The sequence below is a fragment of the Mytilus galloprovincialis genome, chromosome 12 (genome assembly GCF_965363235.1).
Source record: "Mytilus galloprovincialis chromosome 12, xbMytGall1.hap1.1, whole genome shotgun sequence".
Classification (NCBI taxonomy): Eukaryota; Metazoa; Mollusca; class Bivalvia; order Mytilida; family Mytilidae; genus Mytilus; species Mytilus galloprovincialis.
In genome coordinates, this window is record NC_134849.1 from 7,514,690 (window position 1) to 7,542,634 (window position 27,945).

At 31.1% G+C, this 27,945-nt stretch overlaps 1 protein-coding gene across 2 annotated transcripts; it reads right to left on the reverse strand.

Moving 5' to 3' along the window:
• Positions 1–13,424: 13,424 nt before the first annotated feature.
• LOC143054107 (uncharacterized) lies at positions 13,425–24,793 on the reverse strand. Of its 2 annotated transcripts, none has more exons than XM_076227005.1 (8): positions 24,718–24,793; positions 24,308–24,372; positions 20,833–21,141; positions 18,276–18,509; positions 17,397–17,708; positions 16,554–16,660; positions 15,387–15,588; positions 13,425–13,637 (listed from the first exon to the last, which is right to left on the reverse strand). In XM_076227005.1, exons 2-8 carry the CDS (start codon positions 24,357–24,359, stop codon positions 13,501–13,503), a joined length of 1,353 nt encoding a protein of 450 aa, XP_076083120.1. In that variant the 5' UTR covers positions 24,360–24,372; positions 24,718–24,793; the 3' UTR covers positions 13,425–13,500. The 2 variants fall into 2 exon arrangements, with proteins under 2 accessions (XP_076083120.1, XP_076083119.1); XM_076227004.1 differs by having other exon boundaries at positions 24,685–24,770.
• Positions 24,794–27,945: the final 3,152 nt, after the last annotated feature.

A 27,945-nucleotide genomic window follows, 5' to 3' on the forward strand; every position in this document is an offset into this window, starting at 1 on the left:
TTATATTATAATCTTATTAATTGTATATTGTGTTAAACGGTCAAATGTTCTTGTATTCGTTACTTTTATTTTTGATAAACTTTTTTTTACTCGTCGACGCTGTTGTAGTGTAAACCCGTATGCTTTCTGTAATCGATTGTAGACATTAGAAAATCTTATTTTGGGTTCTTGTTTATGTACTTTGTTCCGTCACCTATCAATTCTTTCAAGATTATTAGTATTTCACTGATAAATTGGCATAAAAAGACACCTACCATTCAATGTTGTAATCTTTTTCTGTGTACTGTATCGGAAAGGACGCGTTTTCTGACTCAGAAAGGAAGCAAAAACGCCGATTCTATCGGAAAGGAAGCGTTATGTATATACACCGTGTATATAGTCATGATACTGTTGTCAGTTCATTAAAGCAGCATATTTTGAATTTTCTATCGATTCCCTCATAGGAAACCCGTCGTTGGCATCATACGGGGTATGTTCTGATCATAAATGTTATGATGGTCTGATACTTATTTACTTACGGGAGGGATTGTGCCTTATTCTCATATGATAAGGGCATAATCATTCGAATAGTTTTATTCAGAATAAGAGCTTGCATGTCAATAACTTATAATCGTCATTGATGTACAACTGCCATTTTACTTAGTTTCTACTGTTAGACATCGGACTCGTACAGCTTTTGAGCTGAGTTTTGATGTGTGGATATGAGTGACATACTTATATCGGAATGTTTACATCTCATAAAAGATCTACATGACACGTGTTAATGGGAAAATGGTAACATACTGTAAGTTCAAAAAACCTTTGAGCCTACGTTTGATCTTAAATAACAGTTTCAGTACCTTCTTGTTATCAAAAGAATGCATTTGTATTACAAAAATCCGTACTACAGTTTTTACTAGTACGTCATCAGTAACGACAAAAAATACAATGTACCCGTGGGAACGAAAAAATCAACTAATTGAAAATATCAAAGAAATGATTCGACAATATTTACCATAAAGAAAGAATTAATTAATTAGACAATATATGTATAGTGTCTTGGAATATGAAATTTATTTGTATGAGGCTTAGAAAGGAAGGAAATGCGAGGTTCTACCGAGCATTTCCCCTGTTTCGTGCCGAATACAAATAAATTTCATATTTCAAGACACTATACGTATATTGTTTTTATACTGAAATCGATAAAAAATTTAAAAAAAAAAATTAAAAAAATATATGTAACAAACATTGTTAAAAAAAAGTGTTTGGAATTTCCCTCTTGGGGTACCATTTTGGGGTATTTCCCTATGAGCGTAGTCCAGGCGGTAAAACATTGACATTCTAAGGAATTAGAAGGGTAAATGAACTTAATTAATAACATTTAATAAACATGGTATATAAATTACCAATTTGAAGACATAACAAGTTTAAATTCATAAAAGTTTTATCTTTGTTACTACACGTTGTCATGGTTGTGACGTGACGTTGTTGATGAAATACAGTAGTTCCGGTAAGTAGGCGGGGCTTATAGGTTAGTTGAGGTCATTGACGTATAAAGCTAACGTTTATACGTATAGCTTTATCTGTATAGTAAAATAGCTGATTGCATTATAATCTGTAACATATATATTCAAAGAATCAAAAACAACGTTGCTATAAATATAAGGTTGCCTTGAAGAAAACAAATATACTCAGCAATGTTAAGGATGTTTTCTTTTGCCTTATGTTTCAAAGATGATCGGATATAACCTATTTATTAACATATGCAGAAGTTCATTGGCTAGTGTACTTATTGTAGGTTTGTTAATTGGAGTCCGTTGAACATTCATATTGCTTTATTACAACACTATTTATAAAAAAAATTAACATATTATTTAACTGAATGTTTCTCTAATAATTACAGCTGGACATTCTTTACGAAATAATCATACTTATGTATTTTTATGTCACTGTGTTCACTGTTCATACTTATTTTCTTAAAGGTTGTAGAGCAGTCTATATATATATATCAATCTGTTTCATTTATATAAGCTAATTATATTTGGTTTGCACTATGTACAAAATTTTGCCAGTTATCAGATTTAACATCCGATTATTATTTGAATTTTAAATTTCAAATACAAAATTTTCCAATTAAGAACACGAGTTTCAAAAGTAAAAAAATAATTATCTGTTGATGCTATCCTCAAGTGACTTTTAGTTTATGTACATTTTTCAATTGAATTTATTGAACTTTACAATTAAATTTTTAATATAAATTCTGTAAATCATTTAGATTGTTTTACTACGTATGTGATGCTTCAAACAGAAAGGATCGAAGACAAATGTCAATGGACTGTACGTTTTTCCTTTGTCTTTCTAAAATTTCTATGAATTGTGGAGTCTTCATTCGTTTCTTCGTAGTGCTGTTATGCAGCACTTGTACGATGGGGGGAATTGAAACAAACGTAACAACGAAACCAGAAGTAATGAGCGTGATAAGTCATATTGGACCAACGATGTGTACCAATAAGTGTAAAGGTTTGTACGGGTGTAATGGTGTGAATTATGATCGTCAACACCTGACTTGTGAATTATTACGAATTAACTCGAAAACAGACGAAATATCTGACAAAAATGGAACCACAATTGCTGCTTTGTCTTCATTGCAACCGGTAGGTAACAGAATAAAATGCAGACTTATTCTATTAAAATTGTGTTTATTCCTACTACACTGTTAAATATGAACAAAAGTTGTCAAGTAAATATAGAATTTAGAGAACCACATTTCAAGTACTTCATTTACCAATACACACAAGATAATGTCCTTATTTTCTCTAATGTTACTGAGGTAAGTTTTTCATTGACCCTTTGATATTTCACATTTTGATCATATTAATTTGTTAAAAGAATTAAAATACAATGATAAACACTAAACTTGTATATTCTTTTAACTTGAATTACTATAACAAATTGAAGCATGGTGCAATTCATGCTGAATTAAAAGAGAGAAAAAGTGAAATCACAAAAATAGCTAAAACCGTGGACAATTAAAAACGTAAAATCCCTTATCAAGTTAATTGCAAAAACAAAAGCTCAAACACATCAAACGAATGGGTACCAACGGTTATTTTACTGGCTTGGTACAGGCATTTCTTTATATTCAAAATGGTAGATAAGACTTGGCTCTATAGCTATCTAAACCTATCACTTGTTTTTTAAAATGTTAACTTCAAACACATAGTATTTTCAATATCATTGACACAGTCATGTCATATTGTACATTTACAGGATTTTACTTGTAATTAATTGATGTATAAAAAGGATTAATTATAATTTCACACTTTCAGATCAATGATCCATGTTGGCCGAATCCTTGCTCTAAAGACAAAAAGTGTATTGTTTCCATTCAAAACAAAGCATTTTGTATAACAACAACTGGTGAGTTGTAAACATAATTTCTATGCATATTCAAAATCAAACAAATATTAAGTGATTATAATTCCTTCATGTGTTGTTTTTTTTTTAATTTTTTGCCTATTTTTTATTTTACATTCTATCGAAATATTGCATCCACCAGTAGTCAGCACTTCAGGGTTGACATGAATCTTAATTATGTGGTCATTTTATAAATTTCAAGTTACAAAACTTTGTTTTTTTTCAAAATACTATGGATTTTTTTATCCCAGGCATAGATTATCTTAGCCGTATTTGGAATTTTGGTACTCATTGCTCTTTAACTTTGTACTTGTTATGCTTAATTACTATTTTTATCTGAGCGTCACTGATGAGTCTTATTTAGACGAAACTGGCGTCTGACGTATTAAATTATAATCCTGGTAACTTTGATAACTATATACCGAGAAAACTCAGTGTAAATATAAGATCTGTTAAAATATGTGCTATTAACTTTTCTTGGCTAGACTGAATGTGAATGATAAAATACTGAGACACATATCTTTTGTTTAAAACCTTTTATTACCCTATAGATGTAATTTGCTTTTTCGTGTTGCGTGCTTTCTTGTCTGAAAGATAATATACCAAATGAAGGCAACCGTAGTATACCGCTGTTTGAAATTCATAAATCGATTAAGAAAAAAAAACTGAGGGAAACACATCAAATTGTGTGTGATTGTATTTTTTTTTTTTACAATACAATAATATAAAAATGTAGTGGGATTGTATCATCGCAATATAACAGTAACAAGATCGAGTGTGATTGTATATTTACAAAACATTAATAGAGAAATGTAGTGTGAGATTCAATGGATTGTGTAATCACAATAATTAATATGTAGTGTGATTGTCAACGATTCAACAACTTTGCTAAGAGTGAAAAGAAGGATAAGTTTAAAGATATCTACATGTCAAAGTACACTGTTGATCAACGAACACAATCTCTACCACCATTATTGTATATGTAAACAAAACGGATTCATGTGTTTCCTGCTGAGTGAGAGGTTAAGCTAGCTATAAAACCAGATTCAATATACCCTTTTCTACATAAGAAATGCCTGTACCAAGTCAGGAATATGACATTTGTTCTCCATTCATTTCAGTCAGGATTATGACAGTTGTTGTCCATTCGTTTGATGAGTGTTATCATCTGATTTTGCCATTTGATAACGGACTTTCCATTTTGAATTTTCTTTGGAGTTCAGTATTTTTGTTAATTTACTTTTTTCATTTGTTTGAGCTTTTGATTCGGTCTTTGGTTAATGACTTTCCGTTTTTAATTTTCCTTTGATCTCGGAATTTTTGTTATTTTACTTTACACTTCTTTCAACAATCTCTTCTTTTATAATTATTTTGTCCCTCAAAGCTAACCGGATATTCCTCCTGGAAATAGGTGTCGGTTATCATACCGAATGAAAAATCCATAATGCCTTAATTGTATTCACAGTTATAAAAATTAACGGTACCAATTTTCTTGCACCAGATGCGCATTTCGACAATACATGTCTCGTCAGTGATGCTCGTGGCCAAAATATTTGAAATCCAAAGCTTATATAAAAGATGAAGAGCTATAATCCAAAAGTATAGCCAAATCTGGAAAGGAATCAGAGCTTTGCATGAGGGAGATACATTCCTTAATTTATAATAATTTCTATCATTTTGTAACTGCAAATTTCAATAACACAATAAATCCGTATTTTCATGCCAGTACCGAAGTACTGGCTACTGGGCTGGTGATACCCTCGGGGACTAATAGTCCACCAGCAGAGGCATCGACCTAGTGGTAGTAATAAAATTAACTAAAGAAGTTATACTAAACATCTGTTTTTTCAGAAATTTTCATGGAAACTATAACTTCAACAAATTACCCTGCAGAATATCCAGACAACGATTTTAAAAATTGGACTTTCACTGTTGAATTAAACTTCCAACTGGTTCTGAAATTTACAGCATTTGATCTTGAGAAAAATTACGATTTTCTTAAGGTAATATGAAATAATAAATACTATAAATAACTTAAGGAATAAATCAATCTTAATTGTATCATGATATATGATAAAATTGAGAATTGAAATGGGGAATGTGTCAAAGAGACGATAACCCAGCCGTAGAGCAGACAACAGCCGAATTATATGAGCATGTTTCGTGGCTTTAAACTCATTTACAAACGACTGTCTTAAGGTTTGATATAGACGAGAAACATTGTTTTTATAGTAAAAGACCCATGCTAATATGATTATCGCTTGTTTCATAGGTAACGCCAATAACAAACGATTATGTCTTCACACTTCTCCTTCTACAAAACTGAAATTTTATCACAAAAAAATCGAAAAACAATACACACATTAAATAATCACAGCACAGCAATTTCGCAAGCCGGTGTTTTAGTAACTAAATCGATCTTGAATAGTTTGTATTTTGCTTCTAAGCTATTAGAAATACTTTCTATTTATACACTTTTAGATTTATGACAAACAAAGTGGAACAGAGCTGTACAGTTTGACTGGAGACTATATTCCAGATGATATTTGGTCAAGAGACAGTGCTTTCTTCTTCAGCTTCACGACTGATTATTCAATTAATTGCACTGGTTTCTCAATTGATGTATATAAAACCACGTGATCAACAATTAACACCGGCTAATAATCAAATGTGTGCAATAACACTGTTCAAACCTTCCCTGTAATGTAGTTCAAGGTGGTTGTGTTGTTGCAATTTTAGTTTTTAATGGTTATTTTATTGGACTGTTTTTTGGGAGGTTTTTTGGGGGGAGGATTTTTTTTTTTTTCTTTTTGTTTGGGTCTTTTTTAATATTTGTTTCGATTACATTGCTTAATTCTAGTTGATCATGCATTGTATGTCTAATTAATGTTTCGATTAAATTGCTTAATCCTAATTCTAATTGTTGTCAGATTTCTTTTTAGTTAGTCGCAGGGATGAAAACTATTCTCGCTAATGCGGCTTACATTGATCAAATATTCGTATTGTTTAATATTTTTTAGTATGTTTTCTTGAAAAAAACAAATCCATTAAAATAACTTTCTGTTCGCAGGATTTCTTTTGAACTACCAATGACAAATGATATTAGCCTGTGATAATTCTGGTGAAAACGAATCGTGTTACTGTATTTATCTAAGAAACACTCGAACCCAAAATATATGAAAGCCGTGCAAGTGCAACTGTATACATATCTATAAACGGTCAGAGGTTTATATATCAAATAGGCCTAAAAAGAATGATGGAGTTATTTTGTGTTTTTTTTTTTTTTTATTTTTTTTTTTGTTTTGTGTATTTGATTAACAAACATCGAACAAAAAAGTCATAGCTTAAAAAATCATACCATAGAAAAAAAGAAGATGTGGTTTTAGTGCCAATGCTTATTTTACCTTTTTTTAAACAAGAAAAGAGAAACACTTATAAACCACATAACCAAACGACAACTACTGAATAATAGGTTTCTGACTTAGGACAGTTGCTTATATATGCAGCAGATTAAAACGTTTTTACAGGCGCCAACCTTCACTTTAACATGAAACCGTAGTGTAACATTTCAACATAGAGACACTTAAAAATAGCAATTATTATAATAATAGCTCAACACAATCACAAGAACATATTAACAAAAGTACAAATAAATGTTGATCTATCACACAATAAACTGACAACGCCTAAGCCTGAAAAAAACACCACCAGACACTCAAAAGTACATACAACACAACAGAGAAAACTAAAGTCTGAACAACTGTAACTATAAGTCATCTTAGAAAAGTAGCTTCAAATGTAACTCTTTGAAATACCATTTTAGATGTTAATTGGGTTTTTTTTTAATTGGAAACGCTTGCTGTTAAAAACTGGAAGTCCATTTATGTCGTTTGTTTAAACAATTTACACCAACAAAAGAGAAAAAAATGAAAACATGTCTTAAATGAATAACCAAATAACTTTTTAACATAAACATGTTTTTGATTTTGAATTAATTAATAATAATTGAAGGATTTGGTATGATTGCAAATTACATAATTTTACACCAGAGACAAATAACAGAGATCCTAACAGTAATAGTTCACAGTATGGCATTCAACAATAAACAAAAGCAATACGACATAGTAAGTTAGTTAAGCGGAGCACGATCTGCGTACCCATCCAGAGAACATGAGAACACCCCTAGTTTTTGGTAGGGTTCGTGATATGCCCTGTGTCTTGTTAGTGAAGTTTCATGCAACACTCATAAAGTTTTTGAGATACGGCGGGACATGTGAAAACCCCTTTTACAAAAAAATCAATAACTCTAAAATAAAATTTTAAATCATCACCAAAAATTATACAGATCTTACGATTAGTATAACTAAGAAATGGGTAAAGTGTATAGTAATACTAGTCATTAATGGTTTCTGAAATACGGTGCTGCATGTGAACCAGCAACACACCCCTTTTTTACCAAAAAACTCAATAACTCTAAAATAAAATTTTGAATCATAACCAAAAAGTATACAGATCTTAAGATTAATATTACTAAATTGGGTTACCTTTTAAGCAATACTCATAAATCATTTTTGAGATACGGCGCGACATGTGGACCCCCCCCCCCCTTCTTTTACAAAAAAACTCAATAACTCTAAATTTATATTATGAATCATCACCAAAAAGTTAACAAATCTATAGATTAATATAACTAAGAAATGTGTAAAGTTTAAAAGGGGCATTAGCTACGAGATATATAAAAAATCTAAAGATTGATTTTTTTCTGTTCAATCAATAATGAAAGTGAAATAGTGAAATAACAATTCGCTTTTTGCAGTTAAAAGTTTCAATTTTGTCCAATTACGCTAAGAAACATTGATAACTAGTTATTCACTTGCAAGTGAATGAGTGGACCTCTTTAAGTCCGTATTCATGTGAACTTCAATTTAACCCCTGGCCAGAGATTGACAACGCATGTATTGTACGTGTACTGGTTATTTAACGAAAAAAAATGTCAACAATGAAAGTGAAACTACGGTAAATCATTTGATTACTAATTTGATGCACATAAAATCATTCTTATACGGTTAAAAACAATGAGAAAAATCTATTTTTAATCTATAAAATCAAATCAAACAGACCTATAAAAATCCAATTGCACGTGTTGGTTAAATCTATTCATATCTTTATTTATGTTTATATCGCTTATATGGTCATCTGAGGTCAAATCGGTAGTTAATTAGATGGCGTCTGTACTAAAATACACACGAAACGAACCTATATATTATCTACCCCATGCTCTGTAAACTGTTTGTTTTAGACTTTTGATAATTTGGATAAATGTTTGACATTGTTATAAATCAAATATGAGAATTTGAGTCAAATCGGTGACCATGAATTTGACAGCTAGTGCCCCTTTAAGCAATAATCATAACGTCGCTGGGCTTCTAAAATGTCGTATATGACTTTTTTTGCTAAAAATACTTTATGACACCAATGGTCTGGGCGGAAGGAAATCTTTGGTATTACAAAATAGCATACAGTTAGACCAATCAAAATGTGTGAAATACGACATATTACAAACTTGCCAATGTCAGTTCTTTGTAAAGTTTGCTTCCAAAATGTTGTATGGAAACTTGAAAATCGTTGTAAAATGGCTTTGGGAAAAAAATAATTGTACATTTCTTTATTTCTGTGAAAATAATTAGTTCTTGGATAATCCAGAAATGTCAAAGATTTTAATTCACTGCTATTTACAAAAATGTTGAAGTTCACATACGACATTTTGGAAGCATGCATTTTGCCAAAATTTTCAAAGCCTGTTTGTGAGATATTTTTTCTTGAAAAATTTGTTATTTACAACATTTTAGAAGCCCAGCTACGACAAAACGTTTTTGAGATACGGCGGGACATATAAAAAAAATAACACACCCCTGTTTCAACTATAAAGTCCTGCAACTGTTATTTTCACCAAAAAGTATACAGATCGTTTAACCATTATAAGAAACAACTATGTTAAGTTTCATAAAAATTTAGATAAATGCTTCACAAGTTACGGTGCGACATGTGGACTCCGCACTTACAGACGGACAAACGGACGGACGCCGGATATTTGTATACCATAATACGTCCCGTCAAAATTTTACATATACCATTATTTGGTCTATTATCGAGAGTTTTCTGATTGGCAATTATACCACATCTTCCTATTTTTAAATTTAGTTAGAATGATAGAAATAATTACTTGACATTTCAATTAAGACCAAGTTTTATTTCGTTCATAAAATTAAATATTGTATGAACCAAAATAAACCTTTCTATGTTTTTCCTTATCAGATATTATTTTGGAATTAAACAAAATATTACCTAATTCCCGACAGTGCATTTGTAAATTTTGTTTCGTTGATGTCACTGAACATTCGTTTGATGTACATTTGACATGGAAAACAATCAACTAATTAGTTTTAAAATATGTGTACTTTTATATCACCGGTATTCATAATATAAAAAATGTAAAAGTAATTTTTGATATTTTATTAAAAACTGAGTCGTTGGAAAATCTACTGTCTTCACTATCAGTGGCGGATCCAGAAATTTTCATAAGTGGGGGCCCATTGACTGACCTAAGAGGGGGCCCGCTCCAGTCACGCTTCAGTGATTCCCTATATAAGCAACCAATTTTTTTTCCCAAAAAGGGGGGGGCCCGGGCCCCCTCCCCCCCCTAAATCCGCCTCTGACTATAAAGAGAAGGTAAATTTTGATTTGTAAAGTTTGAACTATAAAACATGGTTCATGCAAAAGTTCTGGTTTGGATATGTTCCCTGACTTTGAAAAAAGTGAAATAAACCAATCGACCGATACGAAAATAAATAACTATCAAAAGAGTTTTATTTTCCAAAGGTTTTAAATTTTGGCACTTGTCGTAATGAACTTTCCGGTTAATCTTTGTTGTAAGCACATTATATACGTTGCTTAAATACTACGGTTGTCAGGGATGTACATACTGAGCGGGTAATTACAACAACGAGAGACAAACAGACAGAAAGAGATTCATTTTGACCCATCGAAACTTTTATGTATCCGTTTTCAGACCTTCGCATTAATGTTTGACTAAAACTTGCATATATTTCAAAAAAGTTATTTACTTTGAATGTGGTAATAAAATTTCCACAATGCAAAGTTTTTGATATCCGCAAATTGCAACTGTATTCATAAATTGGAATACAATCGTGCTTGAAAAAGCCTAAAATTCTGTTAATACAAAGTTCGTATACACTTTTAGCAATAAAGAGAAATCCATGGACTACAATTTTATACAAGGATGTGAACAATTTTAAATTCATGTTCACTTTTCAAAACCTTAATTGCTTCAATCATATGTTTATCTGGAATCTAAAATTAACGAATCACAATCTGTTAAATCTATATCCGTTATTATTTCAATACTTGCAATATAAGTTGTTACGATAATGAAACTTAGATAAGAGAAACAAATTATTATACACTGTATTAGACTTTATTAGTCACGTAGTCACTTCTGTGATCTCATCCTGTGAGACAAATTAAACTGCAACCCTGTGTGTTGGTGTAAATAAACCAATAACAGTGGAAAGGTACAATGTATGACAAATTAACAAGTTAAATTTATAATTGTAAGTTGGAATTCAGTTAACCAAATGAATGTTTTAATAAAATATGCAACACAATTGAAAGAATTTAGGAAAAAGATCCGTTTACAGTACATTTTTTTATCCTATTACTGTAACAATAACTTTTAGTTTTAGATTTTACTTTCGATTGTTCACAGTTCTTCATACATATTTATATTAAAGTAAAAGGTTAATGTCAAATGACATGTATGATAGCAAGTAATGTAAATCAAAATAGTTATGTAATCTATGTCTTTCTCGTTTTTTCTAGCTTTTCTATGTTGTATTAATAAGTTTTTTTCAAGAAGCTTCAGATGTTTTTATGAGTAAATTATACAGATTTAAAGTTGAACTAAATATAAGAGACTTATGTTCCGTAGAAAATTGTTGTAACTGATTTATAGTATGCAATTAATATGATGAATCCAGAGAAAATGTCGATATCCATGTCTGCTGCTTTGTCCTCTTTCACACTCGGTCATGGTGTTTTTTTTTCGAGCCATTATTTAAATCTTCTCCGAGTATTTTGCTCCCTTTTATATCACAAAGAGGAAGGAAAAATTTTGCAAAGCTTATAATAAGATATGCGTTTTGCTTTAAGATAAAAGGTGATACCAAATAATCCCCAAAAAAGACAACAAATCTTAAATTGGGTAGTTAGTTTTTATGGAAACTCATATAGACTGCTGATAATTTGTATCAATATCGGTTGTGCTGCAACTGTATTAGTTGTACAAAAAAGTCTGCGAAACTTGCTAAAATATATTTTTCAGTGGCGCTTACTCTTAAATGTTTTGGTTTGGCTTTTCTTAAAACTGTATAGTACATAAACTCTGCCTGCAAATAATATAAACCGAGTTGCAGTATTAACACTCATACCACATCTTCTAATTTATATCATTGATATTCTAACTGTAGATATATATCAAATATTTTAGTTAACAATGCATTACAATATTTTTATTGTCAATCAAGGACGCCCTAAGAGAGCAGTATAATTACAAACAATTTATTGCAACGATTATTATTAATTCTAAATGATATATAATGACAAAATATGGAATAGAGAAAATAAACACAACAGAAAAATTAAAACCCCAGATATTTATATATATTAAACATATAAAAATATTATTCAACTGTTAATGATGACTGTTGTTGGTGACCTTCTACTCTTGTCTGTTCTTCTTCTTGTAAATGTCCCACTTCTGCCGTGGCAGCATTATTTGTGCTCTTTCTGTCCACACCAAGTATATATTTACATTTTTTTACATTCAATTTTTCAAGTATAAAACCATTTCATTTTATAAAAAGAAGATGAATCCTTGAGTCTCGAGGGACTGTCAGCACCCCATATTTTTGATCCATACAGTAAAATTGGCTGAATTGTGTGGTCAAATATATGAATGAATGTTGAAATTTTTGGAAGTGAGTCATTAAATGATTTTCTTAGTTTAAAAACGGCATCTAACCCCTTTTTGTAAAGATCAGATTTTGCCCGTGTAAATGCACCAGATGCTGAAAATACAACTCCCAATTATCTATAATGTTTATTTTCTAAAGTGATATTATTGATTGTAAATTTTGAACTCAAAAAGCGACCAGACGTATTAAATATCACACAATTAGTTTTATCATAGTTTCAGGTTCCACCACAAGCCATAAGATGACAGCCTATTAAGAGATGTCTGCAGTCCCTTTTCACTTGAAGATAACAAAACAATATCATCAGCATATACCAAACAACTCAACCATCAAGCTCTTATTTCTTATTTCAGCAACAGATAGTTTGTAGATAAATCAAGGATAATTCGAAAAACAGATTCCGTAAGAAACATGAACGAAAGTTTGGTCTAATTGGCCCAGTACGTAGTTTTAGATGAGAAGATTTTAAAAATTTTACAACGAACAACTGATGGTAATAATTTGTCTACATTTATATATGAACATATTCATATAAGGCTTTCCTCATTGTTGAAGACCGTACGTTGACCTATAGTTGATAATTTCTGTGTCATTTGGTTAATCATGCAACATCTTCTTTGTGTAGAGTATCTTTGTAGCAATTTTTGCATATCGATAATCTCCGTATGGGCATCAGACATTTAGTTTTGCAATGGTTGAGACGTTTTATCAGCAATTTATTCATGTTCCAGTCAATTATACCAATAAATAGATAATATAAAAAAAAAAGATGTGGTATGATTGCCAATGAGACAACTGTTCACGAGAGACCAAAATGACACAGACATCAACAACTATAGGTCACCGTACGGCCTTCAACAATGAGCAAAGCCCATACCGCATAGTCAGCTATAAAATGGCCCGATAAGACAATGTAAAACAATTCAAACGAGAAAACTAACGGCCTTATTTATATAAAAAAAAATGAAAGAAAAACAAATATGTAACTCATTTAATGGTAATTATCTAACAGTAAACAAAATGTCAAAACCTGTCTAGAACGTTACTTTGCTTATCTCTTAAAAAAACGTTTACACTCCATGATGACGATGTAAACAATACAGCTGCCAACAACGGCTATAAACACTATTATAAATATTACAAGTCCAACGATTCCAAGAGTCTGGTCTTTTTCTTGTCCCTGAAAACCTAAACATATATTTGGCTGATTATGGTATTGTACAATGTGTTAGGAATTGTTTATGACGTAATACTACCAACATACAGATTATGTGTTTATGTTTGGTTTAAAATTATCTGACACCACGGTTCTGGTTATCATAACGTCATCCAGTGAAATATTGATCTTTGTAACGTGTAGTAATTTCGTTTAAATCGTCGGGCCACATATCTTTTGAACAGAACTTTTAAAGGGTTGTCAGATACTAAAAGCCACGCATGAAAATAATATATGAGCCAGTCCATGTGAAAAGGTACAAAAAGTCCTTTTAATAAACTTTACAGGACACGTTATCAAAGTTTGTTATAGTACGATTTTATCCGAAAAAAATTACATTAATGTAAACATTCATTAGATTGTCAATTATATCCCGAATTTATCAATTAAAACAGAAAAAGACGTAGAAATATCTGGGTTTTTGGTATTTGAGCAAGTGTAAAATCATTTGTTCTCCGGACCAATGTTATACCGACCAGAAACTTTAGAATTTACGACACTGCAGAGACAAAAGTCAATAATTTCCGTCAGTTCTACAGGTTTAAAGAAAGTAAGACAACATTAAAACATGAGGGAAATTACAAAAACTATGACATCTTGTGTTTTAGAAATTGAAATTTAAGTTAAGTTAAGTCATTTAATATTATATAAATCAACCTTAGTTACACGGAATTCGAACCGATGCCTGGTTTGATTGCATTGATATCCGCATCGTAAGCGAGCGCCTTATCCCCACTGCTACCGGGGTTAATATTATCAATTGGCAAATCAAACCATTTAAACTGTACTTTGGAAATGATTGAAATATATGAAATAATTCATTAAAAATCATGATAAAACTAAAGGGGGGTCTCAACACTTGCAGGTGCATGTAGTTCACAGCTTAATGATATGAGGAAAAGTAAATGTGTTTTATAAATCACAAGTCAACTACCAATTATTATGGAAACCTTTTAGAATTTCGTAAATTTTTCGTTTTTGTACCTTTTCGCATGGACTGGCTTATATAAAAGTTAATCATACTTAGCATTAAACACCTACATGTATATACGTTATGATACATTAATTGCCAGCGCAATATTTCCCCACGAACACATACTTAAGGTGCAACGCTATCGTTGAGAATATTGAGGATAAAACATGAAGGGCGCATGTATTTGTAATATATCACTAAACATGATATAAAAACAAAATTATTCCTGTGCATATGGTTTAACGTACTATTGACTTATCAATTATCAACTTTTGTTTACAAAAACAAAATTATTCCTGCATTAAAGGTTGTTGAAATCAACAAAGAGATACACCTTACTATGAAAGGTTTTCTTCATAAATATTCTGAAATGCTTAGACTATGGCGTGGACTGACATCAACCCTAGATACTATAAATCAAACGTGACGTTGTAACTCCCGCAGTTTTTTTTCAAAATCCTCCGATTCCGTAGTTGCTGTTACAAATTCGGCGGATTATAATGACGCTTGCGGTAAAATAGTTTGATCAAGGTCCAATAGTTGGAAATAATTGACTGGTCAAATAATCCAACGCTTGCAATTGAAAAAAAAATCAAAATATTGTGTACTTTTATATAGAGTATGATAATTGAGTTATGTTAGTGATCAATATTGGAAATCACTGAAAATGTGATTTTGCATACGGTTTGACGTACTATCAACTTTTGTTTACATTTTTTTCGGCTTTATGCTATTCATTGTTTCTTACCTTCCGTTTGTTTTAATGTGGTATGCAGACAATCCGCATATGATGGTTTCAGGGTGTTGACTATTCTTCTTGTTCCCATTTTACACGTGACTTTGAGTGTTTTCGGACACTTTGATTTGATGGCTGCTACTGGAAGATATATTCTGTTAGCTTGAATTTGGGATTCAGATGTTGATTTAAGTTGTTTCGAATAATCTCTTTGCTGAAAAAGTTAAGATGCTGTATAACATGTATTAGTTGATTACAAATATCTATTCGGTTTATGTGTTATGAATGTCTCCGACGTATCTGGTTATATAATTTTCAAAAAAGGAATGACAAAAATCTTGCACGTGAATTAAAGATGTCATAGAAATTTTTTTTTAAAAATAGAAATAACATGGGTTTTTTCTGAATTCAATTCATAGATGTTGGTTCATAGATACATGTAAGTTGAACAACAGAACCAAACATCAAAATGTATAATAGTGAATAAACAATAAAACAGTAAAACAGTAAAACATCCATTTAGTCGTCTTCGGTTGTAGAATCGTGTGCTTTCTCATTAATATTATATGTGGGTGTCTTTTGTGATTTGTTCACTGGAGAATTTGCTATGGATCGTTGATAGGGAATCTTCCAGGGTTTCTGTTTTAATTTTATTCACGTTGAGCCTTTTGTTCTTTTAATCATACCCAAACCTTTTTTTCGTAAATTAATGCAGTTTTGGGGGCTTTTATCTTAAAACAGCAGAACACTATAGGTAAAGAAATTTAATTAATTTAGCAATTTTGATAAGAAACGTCATTTAGTACTAACATTTTTTGAATTATATAAACATATCTCTGTTGTTCTATTTAATAATTACTCAAAGTTTTACGTTAATGGATAATATTTACTTGTTTGTTTTATGTAGATATAATATGTTCTTTTCCACAAAGTTTAGTTCTAAAAAGGTGGGTGACCTACATGTATGATTACTTTCATATCAATGAAAATATCGCATTATATAATCAAACTTCAAAGTATCAAAATTGAATACAATTGCCATGTTTTATCTAAATCCTTCTCAACGAAGTAATTCAAAAAAGATCTCGTTATCAAAAAAACCTTATAAAGGCATTACCTTTTTTTTGACATGAAATATATGTAAAACAATACAAATAAATCAAAACATGAAATCGTTACCCCATAAATCACTGAACACTCAGAAATCTTTGTATAATTTCTTAAAGTGATCGAAAATAGATCTTCGTCATTGCTGACAAACTGGTGAATATTGACATTGTCAGTATCTAGAAAAGAAAAAAAGCTTTCGATTATCTATAAACATGATAAATAATAAACACATATTGAAAACTAAATTGATTTACTAGATTTTGTGCTACTGTCCCTGTCATTTACTTTTTATTTGGCTTTGTTCTTTAAAATTAATACACTATTGTTATGCGTTTACTTTTCTACATTGGCTAGAGGTATAGGGGGAGGGTTGAGATCTCACAAACATGTTTAACCCCGCCGCATTTTTGCGCCTGTCCCAAGTCAGGAGCCTCTGGCCTTTGTTAGTCTTGTATTATTTTAATTTTAGTTTCTTGTGTACAATTTGGAAATTAGTATGGCGTTCATTATCACTGAACTAGTATATATTTGTTTAGGGGCCAGCTGAAGGACGCCTCCAGGTGCGGGAATTTTTCGCTACATTGAAGACCCGTTGGTGACCTTCTGCTGTTGTTTTTTCTATGGTCGGGTTGTTGTCTTTTTGGCACATTCCCCATTTCCATTCTCAATTTTATCCTTGATAATTTTATAAAGAATCGAACTGACCCCTATAAAAAGAATTTTATCGTTTAATTTTTGTTATATAATGACGCTTTAAAAAAAAGGGGGGCGGATAGTTTTATATTACTGTTGCTGTTGTTTGGTAATTGTGTACTGTTTAAAAATTTAAAGTAAACAGTACAAGAATCAAAAGTTAAAACAAAATGAGTTATGTTTTTCACTATGAATGTGTTCTGAATTTTGTCAACTTACACTCATATGATTCAATAGTCATGTTCAGTACATGCGGATATCTTGTGTTCCCATGGCCACACTCGTACTGGACGTTGACTCCCTCGTTATCATAAACAGAATTGGTTAATATATACATGCGCTGAAATGCATGCTGCTTTCCTAATTGGTTTATATCGTTTACAGGTTCACCGTCTAAAACATTAATGTTAATGTTACCATATTGTTTTGATTGAATGTTACCATTCCTCCCGGTGGCAGACATTGAACAAGTCAAATCAAAACTTTTACCGAAAATTTTGGGATTTGATTTAAGACTCCATGATGGAAAACCTGAAATAATACAAAACTATTTAAAATATTGAAAATGTCAAATTAATTTTTATAATACTAGTAGCTTACTAATGACTGATAGGTTAACGAACATTTATTCGTCGATATTTTGCAAAAATATATCAATGCCATAAAAAGTGCGATATCTTTAAACAAAATGCAACGGAATCAATCGGCAAACCTCGACATAGTTGGATTAAATAATATGTCGAAAGTATCGAATGAAAACGAAATTAAAAGTTGCAAAGAACAACACAGACAACATATTAACTACACTATACTGGCGTTTTAGTTCTTTCATTAAACATTGTACTTAGTATACATGTTAATTATGTCTTTCCACTTTTCCGTGGAAAGACCTATTGGTTTTCTTCTGATTATTATTATTATTATTATTATTATTATTATTATTATTATTATTTTTTTTTTTTTTTTTTTTCTTCCGCCAACTTTTTTTTCCTTCGCAGTTTTTCTGTTTCGCAAGATGTCGCTTAGACATATGGTATATGATATCGAACAGTTATTATGCTTTTGAAACTGACACCGCACATTTTTGTGATCCTCTACCTCCATCACAATCCGGAACTTCAGGTCCCATCATTTGTGATCCTAGTATTTGCCTTCCGTTTGGATCAACACACCAACAGGTTTTATACCTCCTTCCTTCACACTGTCGTGTTTTATATTCCCCAGCTGTGGTACATTCGGGAATATGAGAAGAGAAATCTATCGATGATAACCGTAACTGTTGACATGCTGTCTTATTCTTCGCTGTTGAATCTTTTGTTGTGTTAGGATCGACTGCAAAAGATTTAATTTTGTTTATTTACCAAACATAGTAGAGTATCAGTGTTATTTGAAATTATCCTTTTTGTATTAAAAATCTATCAAAACTTCACAAAGCAATGCCTTATAAAATATTTACTTGCGATCGACCTGCTGATTAAAAAAAATAGATGGGGTAGGTACAATGAATGTGTTCGAATATTTTAAATTTACAAAACCAGAAAACTGTGCCCAAGTAGTTTTACCCGCAGGTTATCCACAATTTCCAATCTTTAGCTATGTTTAGATAGGAATGAGAATTTATGATATGTTGGAAGGCAGAAACATGACTGTTTTCTGGAGGCCTAATCTATCAACAGATGTTTTAATTGCAAAAACATTATAATTTTAAATGGAATATTGTCTCGTATAAAAAAAAGCAAGTTTTTGGAAAAAAATTTCTACCTCCAAAAATCATATGCTCTTCATATTCGTACTTTATTTGGCCTTTTTAACTTTTTTCGGATTCGAGCGTCACCGATGAGTCTTTTGTAGACGAAACGCGCGTCTGGCGTATATACTAAATTTAGTCCTGGTATCTATGATGAGTTTATTTATAGCTAGAACATTTTGTTTGTAAATTAGATTTCGTCATATTTCATGATTATCAAATGAACCCTTCATAATACCATCTTCTCTGTTATTTATATTACAATTTGTCTTCATATAGTAGGTACAGATACTGAATATTATCAGAAAAACAAATAATTCTGCATCCATTACATTTCACTCGTTTTGGGAAGGTGAAATAACTGATATTAAAAACAGAAAAAGAAGGGGATAAAATACGGATTTATCAAAGTCTTAAACTATGCAAAATATAGATTAGAACTGATTTCCAATTTTGTACATTAATTGACAATATTGTGATGAAAAATCGTTTTCTAAATAAATAAATAATTTTGTAGTCGTAAGCTTTCTTTGAAATTAAATTCCACCATGGGTTATTTCGGATGGTGTGATAGAATAGGGAATGGTTATGGTGTAATGTGTATGGTGCATGTTGCAAAGGTGTATAGTGTATGGTGTATGGTGTAATGATATATGGTGTTAGGGGAAAGATTACACCATCCAAGGACTGTACACTAAAAAGACAAAGAAATAATTAAAGAAATGAATAAATCAAGTAAATAACTGGTAAAGGTCTTAAAATCGCACATTTTAAAAACATCTTATAACTAGCTATTATTATTTAAAAGGACTATTATCCAGTTATTGATCGAATAAAAAAATATAATTTAACAATATTTAAAGAGCTAAAACATCAAGTTCAAGTTTGACAAGATCCAAGATTGTCAACAGCTGAATCTTGATAAATTTTCGTTTACACATGATCTTATTTACTACTTCGTTGACAATCTAATGAGTATACTAATTTAAGCTATGTCAAAACTAATTTAGGTACCAATTGTATGCAAAATGTTGGCACAGATGGAATAAAATATTACACATCAAGTTTTTTAAAAACATAACGTATAATAGTTAAAACATATTGTTTAAGTGTTTTTAATTTTTTTCGTTTTACGTGTAATAATTTGGATTCTTTATTCATTCCTGATATATTTTGTTTTCACATAATGCAAACATTATGTATTGTCGTTCTTCTATCAAAGAAATAATTATCCATATATGAAATATATCCGTATTATAATGTCTTATTATCATAAATATAATAAAATACACTTTTAGGTACAATTAAATCCAGAACATGAAATCATTGAAAGAAATACTATTTTAAATATAATTCACATCCAATTTTTCAATTTCTTTTAAAAAAATCACAAAAATACTGAACTCAGAGAACATTTCAAAACGGAAATCCCTAATAAATGGCAAAATCAAAAGGTAAAACACATCAAATGAATGGACAACGGCTGTCATATTCCAAACTTGGTACAGGCTTTTTCATAAATAGAAAATGATATATTGACCCTGGTTTTATAGCACTAAACTTCTCACTTGTATGACAGTCGCATCAATTCAATTATATTGACAACGATGCATAAACAAAACAGACGCATTTTTTTAAATGTTTCAAATAGGGTTGATAACGTTTTGGTCATTCATTCTTTTTTCTGGTTTCAAGGAGTTACACTTATGTTTCCTGAATTTTCTTTTTTGATATGAAAAGGAAGGTGTGGTTTGATAGCCAATGAGACAACTCTCCACAAAAGACCTAGTAACACAGACATAAACAACTATAAGACACCGTACAGCCTTTACAATGAGAAAAGCCCAAACCGCATAGTCAGCTACAAAAGGCCCCGAAATTACGAAAACCAAACGAGGTTATACTTACAGACAAAAACGTCTTCTTCCTGTAAATATTTTCTTGCACTCATTCTTGATGCATATATACAGGAATACCAAACATTAAGATCATTTATAGTCAGATTCTGAATAACTAAGGTAAATCCATCCTTCGACACCTTTCCACCATACTTGTGAGAAAGATAGCCTGATTTGATATCAATCAGAAGTTTGTCATGTTTCGATGTCCACTTATACCATCCAGAATTTTCTGGGCAGCAATTTGGAACATTGCAAAATAACGTCACATTTTGTCCATAATCTGTTACTTTTCCAACAATTCTCCAATCCCGAATACCTAAAACATAGTAACATATAATAATTTCCTCTTTGAATTAAAGGTTCAAAAGATTGCGTTCCAATGTATCAAACTATAAACAACTGTCATACAAGTGAGATGTTGAGATAGCTATAAAACCAGGTTTAACAAAGCAAATGTCAAAAAAATAACTTTTCTAGGTCAGAAATATCACAGTTGTTTTCCACTTATTTCGTTGGTTGGTAACGTTTAATTTTGTTAGTTTTTATGGACTGTTTCTCTTTGAATTTACTTTGAAGTTCAGTATTTTTGTTAAACGATTTTATTGATATAAACAATAACTAGCCTCGAACTAATAATAGGAGAATACAGTTTTCCTCTATTCATTGTAAATAATTATCAGTGTTTGATAGGTTATCCAACAAAAATAACTCAAAAACAATATCTTCAAAAGACATATCTTACATTCAAAAGTAGCATTCAATTCATACATCAAGTTCAGTTAATAATTTGCTACTAGTATCTTAGGAATAGGCCTGATCACATAAAAACTTAATGTTCATCAATGAACCAATAAAATGAGTTAAATAAAGTTGACATATTGCTGATTATATCTTCGGAACAGACCAACTCATAACTATTCCTGACCACGAAGCTTAACGTTGAAAACTTATTCATGAAATGGGATCAATAAGGTGAATCTTACAAAAACGGTAATGCACATCTTACTATCATTCCTACACAAAAAAAAATGATATATTGCTCATATCTGAGAAATAGATTTTATCAGGGAAAACAAATGTTGTTCAATGACCCATTAAATAAATTCGAGGTCAAGTGAACTATGTCTGACTAACATTGCATTAAGTATGATGGTAATGCTACTTGTAATACCAGAGACAATCATATGATACAAAACCATATACATTTCCATATAAAAGCTGAAAAATGAAACTGAAATGAAGGGTAATGTAAGTATGTCTATATGGAAACTTTAGAACCTAGACAATGTACTTTGAACTATAGTGGTTTGTCTTTTACCAATTGTGACTTGGATTGAGAGTTGTCTCATTGCACTCATACCACATCTTCTTATAGGTATTGTGTTTACAGGATATGAAGTCTCCCTATCTTTCACCTTTAAACATTTAACCTTAACCTACAAACAAAAAAACAGGTCAAAGAAGCAACAGAACATAGAACAAATATCTTTGACTAAGCGATATATTTTTGTTGTTTTGACAAAATATTGATATGCAACATTGAACATAATATCAACTCTAACAACTGACCATGTACACAAATATATCACTTTGGTTAGCTACTGACCAACGAGGAACACATAATAATATACAGGAAGACTGGTATACGCACTGCTTATATCATCAAAAACCTTTTGAACATCAAAACACACTGTCAGATAGATTGACATACATACCATAGAGAGGGAACCAAAACCCGTTAAGACAAAACTTAGAAAAAATTGATTATTTTCAGGGGCGTATCTAGGTATTAAGTCAACTGTAGGCACCAATTGGCAGGGGTCTGGGGCCCCCAGCAGGTCCAGGGCAGAGCCCTGGTAGGGGTTCAGGGGGGCGAACGGAAAACGGATTTTAGCGTTTCAGCTGCAAAATTTCATGTACAAAAATATCATATTTACTAGTTGTTAATCATGATGATTATAATATACATGATAAAAAAAGTTTGAAGAATTATGAATTATGTACCATAACATCAGACTGGTGAATTAAATAACGCAGTACAATTGGAAATAATAAAAAAAAATATTTACAATATGCATTGCCCAGCGTAGATCAGCGTATGGACTATCCCTTTAATTAAGCAGTACACCCTGTATGGTATTATCATATCTAATTCCGTTCTGATTGATAATATTATATACGTTAACTTGATTAATAGTACATATTGACGATCCTTCATTAAAAAAAATAGGCACGTTAACACTGATATTACTATATATAATAAAAGTATCCTTTTAGGTAGACATCAACCATCAATCTTTTAAATCTTAAACCTTCACCCTAGCCACACAAACACAAACACACATAATAAAATTCAAGAAATTCGTATTTCTTTATAAATCAAATCAAATATGTGTATTTCCTAATCAAAGGGCCCTTATAGGCATACCAATTACATACAAATAAATCATAATAGACAAAACATAAATACATGTTTAGAAACAATATGAAATTAAACATTATAGTATGATTCATATAAAAACAAAAAACAAACCTGTCTTAATTTTAATTTTTACTTGACAGTATTATTTCTCACTTCTAAGTTTAAAGTTAAATACTCTACTGTAAAATCCATACCTGCTTAGGAATTCGAATAATTGTAGCCATTACACACAGATCTGAGAGTACTCAAAATTACTGGAAGCCAGTTGATTGATTGATTTTTTTACATCCAGTGTCAAATATCTATGCAAGTTCAGGACAAATAAAAAACAAATTTACAATAAATACAACTTGGAGCTAGAACCTGAAATAGGTGTCGTCAAGGACGAAGGTCTGGAAATAAAAAAATGTCATGCATTGGATTGAGGGATTATTGGATAGGAGCAGAAATTTCGCCTTACAGTAGCCAACTACGATCTCCTCAAAGAGTTGCATTCTCTCTACAACTAAGCATCGGTTTTAATGTCCTCATTCTTACCAGACGTGATTGCGTATTTATAAATCCAGCACACCCAAACGGACGACCAACATTGGCAAGTCGGTTGAAGACATAGTGGAAAGTTAGTTGAAAACAAACAACAACTAATTAAAAACCTCATGTGTCTAAGTTGAGGATTCATTCAAGTTTTTGTTGATAGAAGTGAAATGATCTGAACCAAAGTTCTAGTTTATAGTTTCTATACAAGGTAAAATCGTAAAAACGTTCTATCCAATATTCCATTCACTAAGGACGAGAGACTAGCGTACACATGACATTCGATAATTAAAGAGTTTTGACAACTTCACTGGCCTTCATCTACAGATAACGTTGTTTATTATTTATTTTAATAAAAAAAATATTTGTGAAACAATTATGTGAAGGCACGTGCCTAAAGTGCCTAACGGTAGCTACACCCCTGATTTTAGAGGAAATATTGTTTCTCTATTAGTAAATTTATTTTAAAACTTGCTTTGAAACTTTGTTAACCTTTTTTCATAACATACAGTAATTATATAATTACCTTGTATTATAAGACAGTTGAATAGAACCAGTATCGGTATCAAATACTGCATATCTAGCAAATAACTGAAAAATGAATTATAAACTATCAATAAAGAATAAGAATCATTTATGCCGCAGTCTATGAATACAACATTTCCGGAATATTCATCATGCTCCTAACACTTCTTCACTTCAACACTTTTATAATTGCCAGATATATCAAATTATGAATATAAAATATATATCTGTTTTGCAATGTTTCCTTACTTTAAATGGTACTGTCAAGTCTCTTGAATTTCTCTAATATAAGTTTTAAGAACATATCATTATCTAGATTTGGTATTATGTATACAAAAATGTATATACGAATTAATATTCATAGACTATTTAACTTACACCAAAGTTGAAATTCCCTTAAATATCACTGACCTAACACGGGTACGATAGATCCAGTGTGTGTAATTTTTTTCTACTCGGATCAAGTGTAGTGTATTAAATGTATTTGACTTAACGCGGTTACATTCTGAATTGTACACATGCCATGTATACTGAAATTGTTATCATATATTTCATCACGTTGTGTTTATAATAAATTGGCAAACCATGCAAAAACAATTCGATCCATTTAAAGTATACTTAAATCTAACCGATGACCTTTAATAATACAAGGTTTGACAAACAAGCAAAGTTAAATCGCAATTTTAATAATACCTTTGAATTCAGATTTAATATCTAACTATATTTATATATATGCTTAAGAGTGAGGTTATATAAAAACAATAAACAACTAAATAAATTTAAATTAGTTGAAAATTCATAAATATCTATTTGTGTACATCTTATTTTGTTTTCTTGAAAACAGCAGTTCGATAGGACATCGTATATACAATGGTAATTAGATTCTACAGTCAGTAACCATCAGTATGGGGGGAAATGTGTGTTTGAGTGATGACAAATACATTTTATTTATTGCATTGCTTTTTATTTAGATGTATAATGGTCTACATTTTAAAATATCTGATTTATAATTATAGTTAAATATAGTTACATATGACATTCGAGTTGTTATTTATGATATATAAGATGGTTAAGGGAAAACGGTACTATTACATTTTGCCAGCATTAGGTTTGCCTTTTGTGTACCAAAGCCAGTTGAAGGAAGTCAAATCAGTAGCGCTGTGATTGGATGTAAGGGTACAATAGATTTTTTTTATTTAACTATGAATAACTGCAGTGTGTATATTTACAATATAAATTTTGAAACCTATTGAAATATTTTCTAAAGAATTATTCGAAAAGACTTCCAAAGGTTGATAAATTTGGTGCAAAATGACGGTGGGCATGAATAACATAAACAAGATCCGTCGGAAGTTGGTCATGATACTATTTGGCTTCAATTTTGAAAACAGAATAATGAAGTACTAACACACATATAACTGTTTTATTCAGGTTTTTATCATAAAAAGTGGTAAATTCATAAAATGTTAATATTGTTGCCTATGGCAGAATCAATAGTACCGTTTTCCCTTAACTTGTAGTCATATTTGTTAGGGATAGTTAATATAGCTGTGTACAAAACGCGGTCATTAATATAAATGCCACAGAGAGTTGTGCTGTTAAATAACGTTGACCATGACTGCGTCTTAGTCGTAGAGTATAGTTTAAAATATTCAACATATCATCAGCTTCAATTCTCTTAGGTCAAGTTGACTTTAGGTGGATTTGGCTATTTTCTAAGGTTCTTAGGGTTATATAGCACTTCAGCTATTTGGTCTCATATATCCTTTCCTTTTAAATATTTGGCTCGTTTCTTCTAAATATATATCAAGAATGTCCGTGCGTGCGCATAGACTTACAATGATTAAAGCCGTACCTTGGCCTATAATGGTTTACTTTTATAAATTGTTACTTGGATGGAGAGCTGTCTTATTGGCCCTCATACCACATCTTCTTATATCTATTTACAAACAAAGGGCACATATGTATACAGCTGTTCAATAGTTCAACGTTATACTTGATTGGCTTACTAACATTTCTGATCTGAGTGCAATTGGTGAGACTTATGTAGAAACGCGCATCTCGCTTCCTTAATTATAAGCCTGATACATTTGATAACTATTTAAGGGCTAGCCAAACCTCCTGTTTGTATGGCAGTGTGAAAACATTTCGCAAAAAGACAACAATATGTGATACAAATACAGCACGATAGACTCATCAATATATAAACCGCAGAATGACAACAAACAAATAACGACAGCACAGAACATCACTAACAATGACGTATGCTTGTAACGAATATATTATCTTGAAACTCATAGAACTGTTTTTACAATACTAGTCCAACAATTATCATTATGACGGTATTGAAAACTAAGGCTTGTGAATTCAAATGTATGATGACGGAACGCTGATCATTGTAAATGATTGTCATCGTGCTCAAATTGTTTCGATGTCTGGAATTCCAAAAGCGGTATTTTACATTTTGTTTCATTATACGTCAGGTATCATTTTCTATATGAAATAAGTACACAATATATTCACTATTTTTCAAATTCCAAGTGTTGAAATATTGGACTGGTCAACAATTGGATCTCGATGAAACTATTTGACTGCAAACGTCATTATTTTTCGCAGAATTTCAAATGCAGCTACGGGATTGGAGGATTTTGAAAATACCGCGGTAGTAACGACGTCGCGTTTTTCCTATTGTATTTAGGGTTGTCATCAGTGCAGGATGTATCCTTAACATTTGTTAATATTTATGATGTTAACGATAAACAGTATGGCTGGGTTTCTGCTTTTTATATTACGATAGTTGATTTATCCTAGCCATTTATTGTCTGTTGTCTTTTTTGATATAACAAAACACTTACTGACTGGGATATTCGTGGAATGGAAAGTTCATTCCGTGCATACCCAGTCAATGAGAATTCAATGTTTTGTCAAAAGAACATTTGCATACCTACGAAAACATGTTAAACCCCACCACCTATCCCCATGCATGGTTCAGCCTGTTCCAAATCAGAAGCCTATGGCCTTTGTTAGTTTTGCAGTTTTACTATACAAGTATAATTTTTTTTAATGTCTCTTGGTGTGGAATTTTCTCGCTGTGTTGAATTTTTGCTCATTGGTAGGGTTGTTGTTCTCTTTTACACATTCCCTATTAAAATACTCAATTTTACTATAAAATGAGACCAGAAATTTAAATAGTTTGGTGATTTTCTTTTTATACCCAGGCTGCAGGCTGCGATTTTGACGCTATACAATTATGCTTGAGGAATTTAGGATATAAACACTTATCGTATGTCTTGCTAACTTCTATATTTCTTCACTGGGAATCGAAACTCCTCCTTGACATCTGTTACGTAAGACTGATTTCAACAGCTCGACGAAACCTCTTCGCCTGGTTTTTATTAAGCTGTCTATTTCATTTCGGTTCTAATCCTTGTTATCTCTCTTTGTTGTCCCTGGGTTTTTTTATTTTTGGTTTTTTTAAAGTGTACGTTTATGTGCTTTTTTTGTTACAATAAAAGCGGATTGAACAGTTTATTTTTTCTATTACTATATGCTATATGACGTATTTAAAAAGAAATGATAATATTTAATTTGTCCATTATTGTTTTATAAATACTTATATGATTTTATCTGTTTAATATA